General features: G+C 36.6%; 1 protein-coding gene across 2 annotated transcripts in view; it reads left to right on the top strand.

The window, feature by feature from the left end:
• Window positions 1-5,120: 5,120 nt before the first annotated feature.
• The window catches only part of PPP1R13B (protein phosphatase 1 regulatory subunit 13B), a 44,582-nt gene continuing 39,885 nt past the window's right edge, over window positions 5,121-9,817 (top strand). For both annotated transcript variants that reach the window (XM_063399454.1, XM_063399453.1), the window contains exon 1: window positions 5,121-5,268. In XM_063399454.1, the coding sequence (XP_063255524.1) occupies window positions 5,121-5,268 (148 nt within the window). The remainder of the gene's footprint in view (window positions 5,269-9,817) is intronic.

Genomic DNA, 9,817 nt, shown 5'->3' with positions numbered 1-9,817 from the left:
GGAACTCTTTGTTGGGGAAAATGCATGGTGAGAAGATAATGCCTTCCAGTTCCTGTGAAACAGAAGGATTGAAGTTGGCATTTCTATCAGAAACTGTTTTGTACTTGAAGTTTGTTGTATGTCAGCCTTGTATTTGAAATGTCTGTTCAGTGATCTGCTAGAAGAGAAGGGTTTTTTCTTGTTCATTTACACAGTGAAATTTCTGGGCTGGTTTAAAGACCAAAGAAAAGGCAAAGAGAGAGTCTAATATGACTAAACAGTAGTATATTACTTTAGCCATATTAAATATCTGGTATGTTTTTAAATTGCAGTCATATGTTTGATAATTCTTAAATTCAAAGCTTTTTTTAAAAAAAAATCTCTATTATCTCCTCTATATTTAAAATCATGTAGGCATTCAAAATTGGGGTAATAAGAGTAATGGATAGAATGAAATGGTTGTCATTTTCTGGGGATACAGGGTTTTTTCTTTCTTAACCTTTGGTTCTCTGCTGGAGTGTTCTTGCTTCTAAACTTTTCTATATGTGTCTTTGTTTTTTAAATTATGGACACAAAATAATGTGCAAGAGAAGTAATGATCTTCAGATCAGTTTTTGCCAGAAAATGCTAATACAGAAAATAAAAAGCCAACTGAATAGTTCGCCATCTTCATCCACAGAATTCACTTCCTTTTTTTTTTTTTTTGTAGGAGAATACATCAATATTACTGTAAGAAAATAATCTTAAACTTGCTTTCAATTCTAATGTTTTCAGCATGTCCTGAACTAGTACTTGTCTGGTTCCTTTCTGAGAGCTTAACTACCTCAATTTGGTGTGAGTAGGATATCAGGAAATGCCTACTTAGATGCATTTGGTTGTTGATTTTACAATAAATGTTCTCAGCTGCCTTAGTGAATTAGCTTGGACATAAAGCAATGGAGGTGTGAGTGTACAATTTATTTCTTAAACTGCAGTGTTTTGGGTCCTGGTGTCATAAGGTAATAGTTGAGAGAGATGACTTAGATTTGTGTCTGATGTGTTTTTTTAGCCAGAAAAGCAAAGAAAGGTTTCCAAGAAAAATAATGAGATTGCTTTGCAGGTGTATATAAGGCATGGTGGACAACACTGAAGAAACCCCCTGTTAATGCGAAGCACATGGAGAGCATGGAGATGTAAAGGGCCAATTTGACATAAATTTCTTGACAGAGAGTGAAAAGTGATAAGAAAGAAGATTGAAAGTGAAAACAAATAAATTGTGCTTATCAGGACTGACACAGAAAGGCAACTGGGTCAAGAGTGATTTTCCTTGTGATAGTTGTCATGAATGAAAAAGGTACACCAGTGAAAAGTTGGAAAACATTTTTGCAGGTTTGCAAACTGAGAGCATTAGCTGGACCACTTTATGGAAAAAACCACTTTTCTCTGTTTTACATATGGCACAGGAAAAGTAGATAGATCTCAGACAGAAGACAGAAAATGTTTTGTGTCAAAGATGGCTATACTGCAGCTGAGGGTGATTTGGTGCCTGTGTGTTATGATGAATGAAAGCTAGGGAATCACTAGAGAAACATGGCTAAGGACTGTGGTACAGGCTTGTATTGAATTGACAGCTAGGCATTCATAAGAGTCAATTGAAGATTGCCAACATTTCAGTTTCCTTAGCAGGAGATCAGGTCTAGATAGATAAAACTGTCATCTGTGTGAGTGATGCCTATTGAAATTTTTGTAGGTGATGTTATTCAACTGTAGAAAGAGGTGATATAATAAGCGAGGAAAATGTTCTTGTAGATTTATCCCTGTTTCTACCTCCTTGAGAAACAGCAGGGATGATAAAATGTGTCCTTTAAATAATACAGGAAGTATGATTTGAAGAGGGAATGGATGAAGGGGAGAGACCATGGTAAGAGGAATGTGTGCAAGTATTAGGGATTTGTGGGACAGAGAAGATTCAGGTAGAGTTCTGATTCCAATTCCTAGTAGGAGGTCATCTCTCAGCTGAGAAATGAGGTGACAGTAGTTTTGAAGCCAGCTTGGGAGGTTTGCTGTAGCTTATTTGGTATGGAAAAGATCTGAAATGTGATGGGGTACACTTGAGTTTGCATGAAGGTTAAAAACAACAAATAACAGACTGAAAAGAAAACAGAATTTGTGAAACTTGGAATCAAACCATTGGTTTGGTAATAGGAGCCACAGAGGAGAGAAACAGGCAATACCCATGTGTGTGGTGAGAAGGAAGAAGTTAAAGGTTTGGAGCTTGATGTTTATTGTGGAAAAAAGACATGATTTAGAATCCCTGGGGGGATTTGCTAATGAGTGTTTTAGTTAGTGATGATCCTGTTGTGTGACATTGTGTTCGCTAAAAACTGTGAATTGAGAGATGATCAAAGAAATGGTTATGATCACAATTTTACAAGATGGGTTTTATTCAGCTGCTCCTATTTAGAAATCAATTTAAAATGAGAAATCAAAGAATTTATCAGTTCCCTTGTGTCCTAATCTTTGGCTAAGAACATTTTTTTCATGTAACTGGTTTACTTCAGTGGCTATACTTGGGTATTTCACGTGTATACTTCACTTGCCTTCCTCAGCAGCAAAATTCCAGGCTCCATCAATGCTTATTTGTGTTTTACCACCATGTAATACCTCTGATTCTTACCCATTCCCACCACAAACAAGGACAGGTATGACACTGACTTGAAAATCTAAATAATATTGCCATATATTAATTATGTTCAGTATTTTGAGTCTTCCTGTGTATGTTTCAGGCTATTTGTTTTGCACCACAGTGTTTCAGTTTTATTACTCAGTAATAAATAATACTGAGTATTACTCAGACAACCTGTTGAAAATAAATCCTTACTTAATCAAGTTTCCTTGAGGAGTGTTAGTCCAATAGCTGGCTGCAGCACCTTACTTCCTCGTTAGTGAGATTCCTTTTCCTGGGCCGAAACTCGGACTACACAGCTTTGCAGAAGACAGCACTGATGCCCTCTGAGCTGAGGGAGTCAAGTATTGTGATTGAGGTACAGCAGACTTTGTCCTGGTGTTGCCAAGGGGACTGTGAGTTTATGTAGTGCTTGAGATCGGAATTTATGGAGAAGTGACTGAGATAAATAGGGTAACTCACACCTACAAGGCTTTTCTTTCTCATTCAGTCTGCAGAAGCAGATACATAATCCTGAAGACGTGAAACAAGTTTTCTGGGCCAGTGTTACTTTTACAGCAATAAGGAAATCAAAACCTGGAAACCATGTAAAAAAAAATCACATGATGTTAAGACATTCTGTATATCCTTTCATACCAAGAAAACAGGTCTCCCACACAAATGATTGAGGCAGTAAAGCCAGGGTCTCTTGGTGTCTTCAAAAAGTTTCAGAAGTTTGGGTTTTGCTCTGAAACTGCTGTCAAATGCTATGGGGAAACTGTTTGGAACACTGGCACCTAATAACTTTGTTAAACCGGTGGTGTTTAATTTAAGTTACTTAATTTACTTACATATTGCACAGTCTTTAAATTTAACTGCAGAGGGAAAAAAAAGAGGAAAAAAGGGTTTTCTGTTTCCTCTGTGGCTAGAAGAGCTAGGGGGTTTAAATGGTGGTAAGGAAAATTTTAACTAGACTTTAAGAAACTTCCTCTTCCAACAGGAATCCTGGATTTCTTGGGCGGATGGCTTAGGGAAGTGGTGGAATTTCCATCATGAAAGGCTTTTCAGAACAGGTTAGACAAGCATCTCTGCAGAATAATGCAGGTGTAGTTTATCCTGCCTGAGGCCAAGAGACTGCATTAGATGACCTCTGAAGGTTTCTTCTAAGCCTGTTGGTTTACGTTCATGTATGTGACTCTTTCCACTTAAATACAAGGTCAAATTCCTCTGGTAGATTCAATATCAGTTCTTTGTTATATAACCACAGTCGCTGAATATCGAGACTGTGTGAATCTTCTGTTGGGGGTACAATAATGTTTCGAGCTGTTTACAGTAGGTGGTTACAAGCACTTTCGTTATTATTTGTTGGCTGCATCCTGTAGCTTCCTCCAGCTTGTATCATAGCTTTTACCATGGCTTCCTTTATGCTGCTGTTGGAAAAACTCAGGGGTGAATTTTGGTATATTTTCAGTTCTGGTTGACTGCTTCTTGTGTTGAAGTGTAGGTACTTGAAAACTTCAGGACACAGCATGCAGACTTGGCAGGCTGAGGGAGAGTAGAAACCTGGACTGAAATAGCCTGGAGGACTGACAAGACTGAGAGCTTGAAGCCTGGGCTTTCTTGGAATTTGTCCTGTGCCTATGTCTAAAGTAGACAGACTGCTCTCACTCAGTATCTAGCTGTTATTAATGTCAGTCTCCAGTCTGGCTGATGTTTGTGTCCCACAGATTAAAGTATTATGAATGTTTTTAAAAGTTGCCTATGCAAATTGAAGCACAACTTTTATTTACCAGGAGAGTGCTCATTTAATGAAGAGCTGTTATTAGGTTCGGTATGTGATGTCACATTTTATTTATGGGAAAGATCTGAAAGAACTTTCATTGCAGGCAAAGTCACTAATTTTATCATGTTCTTTAGGGACACTTACTGTTATGGTATTTTTTGCCTTCTAAAACATGATGTTCTTCTCTCTTTTCCATCCACTCTTTACAGAATAGTGTTGACTACAGATGGGAATTAAGGTGCAGAGAGAATGTATAAAATTTTCATTTAATTATAAACAGAAGCTTAGGGTTTGATATCTTTCAGTGTATTTAGTGCATTTTAGGAATATTTGTCTTTGAGTACATCCTGAAGCTTCTGGTTACTTTGCCAAAGTGTGCCTTTTTCTTCAACATTTAAATGCTATGATTTCAAGCATCTAACACAGCTGAAACTTGTTCCTTTCTTCCCAGCCTTATTTTCAGACAGGACTAAAGCATTTCAACTCAAGGTTTCATAAAAAATATTTGTCAATTCAATGTACTGTAAAAAAAAAAAGAACACAAAGGACTAAATCTTTGTCAAAGTTACAGGAGGCTGAAAACTACTTTGGAATGTGGTAGCCAAGCCTGGGCATACATTTCCATTTACAGAGGGAAAAAAAATTTACTCATAATCATATTTTTGTCTCTCTTTTATTTTAATATTCTGCTACTTTTCTTTTTATTTCTTTCAGATGATATTAACTGTGTTTCTGAGCAACAATGAACAGATTCTGACAGAAGTTCCAATTACACCAGAAACAACCTGTCGCGATGTAGTGGAGTTCTGCAAAGAGCCTGGAGAAGGACTCTGCCATCTGGCTGAAGTATGGCGTGGAAATGGTAAGTAAAATGTTCACTGGAAATGGATTTTAGTATGTGCAATTATAAAAAAAGAGTGACTTCTCAATACTAATTATTTCAATTACATATTGTACTCCTGTTTTTTTCTTCTAGTCTAGTAGACTTCCACACAAAGGATAGTAATTCAAATAACTGCAGAGATACATGTAATTCTTGACTCTTTTCTTTTCTGTTTTCTTCCTCAGCATGAAGTGTTCCATAAAATGCACATATAAGGTCTGTTAGTGTTCTGTTTCTAATAGGATGGAGGATATTTAAATGACAATAGGGAATCTCATGATTTTTTTGCAGTCAGTGGGTACAGATCGCTGTCTGCACTCTTTCCAGTCCTATTTCTTCGCTGTTAGCATATGAACACAAGCTGAAATTTAAGGAAGAGTATAGATTTTTTTTTTTCCTTCTGAATCATGAATAGCATATGCTCTGCAGATAGAATTATGCCAGATAGCATTATGGGACATAGTATCTCTCACCTATTCATGAACATTTCCTCTCAAAGATTTGACAGCCTCTCTTGGATTGGGTAGTAGTGTCCATATCCTATTTGTGTTGCAAGTATTATTTTACAGAATAGTGAGGCAGGCAGCTTTTTTCAGGAATGTGTCAAAATCTATGCACAATAGATTGTTTTTAAATGAGTTCTTGTAGTTGCATGTAGTACAAACCTCCAGGTTATCATTTATCAATGCAAGTAGAATTGGTGGATGAGTGGGGATAACAGATGTTCATAGAATCATAGAATAGCACCATGGAAGGGTTTGGGTTGGGAGGGACCTTACAGATCATCTTGTTCCAATCCCTCATTCTTATCTCTTAGTTGTTATAGTGACTCCTGTTTAATGTAGTTTGTTCTGTATAAATACTGATGAGATCATAACTTGATGCTGAATTCTTAAATTCTGTATAGAGATGTTTTATTTTGATTGGGGCCTTTTTTGCCGGACAGACACAACAGGCATTACTCAGATGTCTTTAGAACTTTCATATATTGGCAGTCCAGAATATTTTCCTCCTAGGAAAACTATGCCTCTTCTTTTTTTTAACTGTTCTAAGACTTTGTAAAAGGAAGAGATACCTGAAGAAGTTATTTCCTATCTGAGTGGGAACTCAGAGTTTAGGCAAGAGTGAACAGGGGAAAGGTTAAGAATTGTATGCACTTATTCAGTATACACTTAGTTAGAAAACCTGTCTTTAAGGATAGAACTTGAAGAAAGGTTAAAATTCTTCAAAATGGAAATTTAGATTATGGAGTCCGTGTTGCCAAGTGCATCACAGATTCCTAAAATGGATTTGCAGACTTTGATGACACTCAGATATTCCTAGTATTTTCCAATCCCTTGTCAGTGTAAGTTCCATATGTAGTATTATTTATTCTTTTGCTTTCACAATACTTTGAAGGTGTACTTCTTAAAAAATGTAGGAAAGAATGTTGTCAACTAGCTTTAAAGGATGACTGGAAACTGGAAAAGTAATCCACAGCATCTTCCTGGAACACTTAAACCTTGCAAACCTTGGGCCTTAGAAGCTCAGGTTTTCTCTGATAACTTGTAAGATTGAGAAAATATTTTATCTGTGGATGTAATGCTTTATTTCTCGATGTGTTAGATATCAAAAGCTACAAGCTTCTATAAAGTAGGAAATAAAATTTATCCATGAAGTTGCAATGGAGGGACCAAGGCTAAATTTTGGGTATCTACCATGAGAATTATCTTTCTTTGATCCCATTTAAAGTCAGTGGAGATCTGGATATTATTGTGAACAGAACAAGGAGGTGACTGATTTTAGCTAGTTGTTTTCTGTTTATTATGAGCACTGGAGCTCTCCCAGTTTTCTGGAGATCTACATATAAACACTCAGGTGAAGGAGCATAAGTCTGCCCTGAGCTTCTGCCTGTTGTTATCTCTGAGCTTCTGGTAAAACTCACATGAAGGTGCTTTCACAAAGGTAGGTTTACTTGCTAAATTCCTGAGGTGGTGACTGTATAGATCTATTCCACTGAAAGTGTAGAAGAGAAAATACTGGAAAGAATGAAAGAAAAAAATGAAACACTCTTATGTTTCTTGGTCTTTCAAACAGACCTGTAGTATCAGCAAAAATGATATCCAGCACGCTGCTTTTGAGGCTCTCTGACAGGACTTTCAGCACAAGTGTTTATTTCATTGTTCTTAAATGTAGGATGCTATTACAAAATCTGTGACCTCAGCTTCTTGACCCAACGTCCAGGGTACATAGATTTCTCAGTGGAATGACCTGGATATATATGTGATAATTTTTCCTTCTGCTTCTCTGAGAGCTAAATTGAACTCTTTCCACTGAAGTTTTTTAAAAATAATTTGGCCTGGAGCAGGGATCTGATGTGGAAAACAAGAGTCTGAACAGTTAAATGTGGCAGTTACAACAACAAACTTTAAACTATGGTTCTGAGTGGGAAGTGTGAGGCAATTTGCAGTAAAACTGCTGCATGTTGTGGCAGTGGAAAAGCATATTTTATCCCTTCTATTACACTGTCTCTGATCTCTCACCCTTATCCTCAGGAGATCTGCAAGTGTTCTTTCAGAGGACATTTTGGAAGGTAAAATTCGAAACAGAATACAGCAAATTATGGCATGAAAAAACACGTTAGATTTAGTCACACACCATAAGTGGTCTGTTTTCCTGGCAGTCTCTCCATGTGGCCCAAATGACAAATTGCACCTCCATCCATGAGAGTCTACCTGGCCTCTTGTGAAATATGTTTAACTCCTCTGCTCTACAGGTAGCCACAGCTTCTTTTAGGTAGCCCAGCTGAATAATGCATGTCTATTCAAATTCAAAGCACTGGGGCTGGTGGACTGTAATCTTATCATCAGGTACAAATAACAGTTTGCATGCCCAAAAAGCCTTTCTAAACTGTATTGCTCTAACAAAATACTTTCTCTTTTAATAGTCTTCCTGTTCTGAATGTGTATGTGCAAGTAGATGATAAACACTTGATTTTATTTTTAGAGGCTGAGACCAATTTTCTTCCAGAAAAATGTTACTAAAATCCAAAAATTATGTAAGATTTCAACAGTGCAGAAGAAGATTATAATAGCTTAGCTGTTGGAAAACATATTGGTTTATTTATTATTGTAGCTTTTATCTCTTTGCTTTTGTGTGACCAAAAATGGTTGAGGGCTTAACAAGGTTTGTAAAATAGTTCAAATGCTGTTTGCATCAGAGTCAACAAACTGATTCTTCTCAGACCTGCAAGGCCTAAGCATTTCATTTAGTCACATTTGATTTTGGCATTTCATTCTCTGTTCCCTCTCCTTTCCAGTTTCTTGAGATGAGTAGTAGTTGAAAAAGTCAACAGCATTTGTGCCTGATACATCAGTATACTTTGTATACCTTGTGCTTTGTCAGTTTGAAGCTTCCTCTTTTTGCAAGGATTTCTCATGCTGTAACAGGAGACAAAACCAGAATGTTCTTCCTCATTCCCCTGTTATTGCAGAGAGTAAGGAACAGTCAGTAAGGAGGGTCAGAGACAGGTATGATGACTACAGCCAGGAACTTGTAGTATGTTGCAAGAGAAAATTGATTTCAACCTTTAAATCCACCCAGTACTGAATTATTCAATCCACTTACACCTGAAATGCCCTTCAGCAAATGGTCATAACTGGTATTCCTTGGTGTGGTGGTAACATAGGATGCAAGAAAGTGTGAAAGAAATAGTTTTTTACTCTGAGTGTACTTCTGCAAACCTGAGCAGGGAAAAACTCATTCCAGACATCACTAGCCATCTCCCCTACGGAGAAAATCCATTATTTTTTATTCTGGTTTCATGTGGAGGAGGCATAAATGTGTTTATTTTACATAGCAGGATCCTTGAAGTCAGGATAAAAACAGATTTTGAAGACTGAAACTTACTTTTAGGTAGTGGATTTGTAGCTTCCACAATAAGAATTTTGCAACTCTTTTCTGAAACACTGGTGCAGTATCTGTGTTTCAGATTTACAGAGTGTTTTGTTTTGGAATACTTAAAACTATCCCATCCTCAAAACTTTTACTTAAAAGAAAAGTATTGAGCTAATTTCTCAAAAGTATTTTAGAATCTTGATCCAACTTAAAATCTAAGGCAGTTTTTTCAGGTAAGAATGCATGTATGCATTTATCATGGGTTTCTGCCTTGTTATTCATGAAAAAAAATGTTCTCTAGATAATTTTTGATATGTTGCTAAAGAATAGGGATCCAGCCTTTTTGTTGTTACTCTACACCCATTCTCCTATTTAAGGTTTTCCTCACACTCCCAGCATGCTCTCTACTATTTAAATTTTTTAAAAATTAATGTTTGAAATAGTTTTGAGAAACCAGTTACTGACAAATATTTCTGAAGCTATAACAACTGGGAAAAAAATAACTGTAGCTCTCCCCTTGTTTTGATTTGATTTGGTTTTGATTCTTAAAGAACTGGGACTTTCAGAAAATATCTCTTGTACTATACTACATATTTAAAATCATGCTTTCTTCTTGCACATCTTACAGATTTAAAGGATTTAAACTGTAGGA

This window comes from Prinia subflava, chromosome 5, assembly GCF_021018805.1.
Source record: "Prinia subflava isolate CZ2003 ecotype Zambia chromosome 5, Cam_Psub_1.2, whole genome shotgun sequence".
Taxonomy (NCBI): domain Eukaryota; kingdom Metazoa; phylum Chordata; class Aves; order Passeriformes; family Cisticolidae; genus Prinia; species Prinia subflava.
Note: the sequence above shows the minus strand (reverse complement) of the source record. Positions and strands in the feature narration are given on the sequence as shown.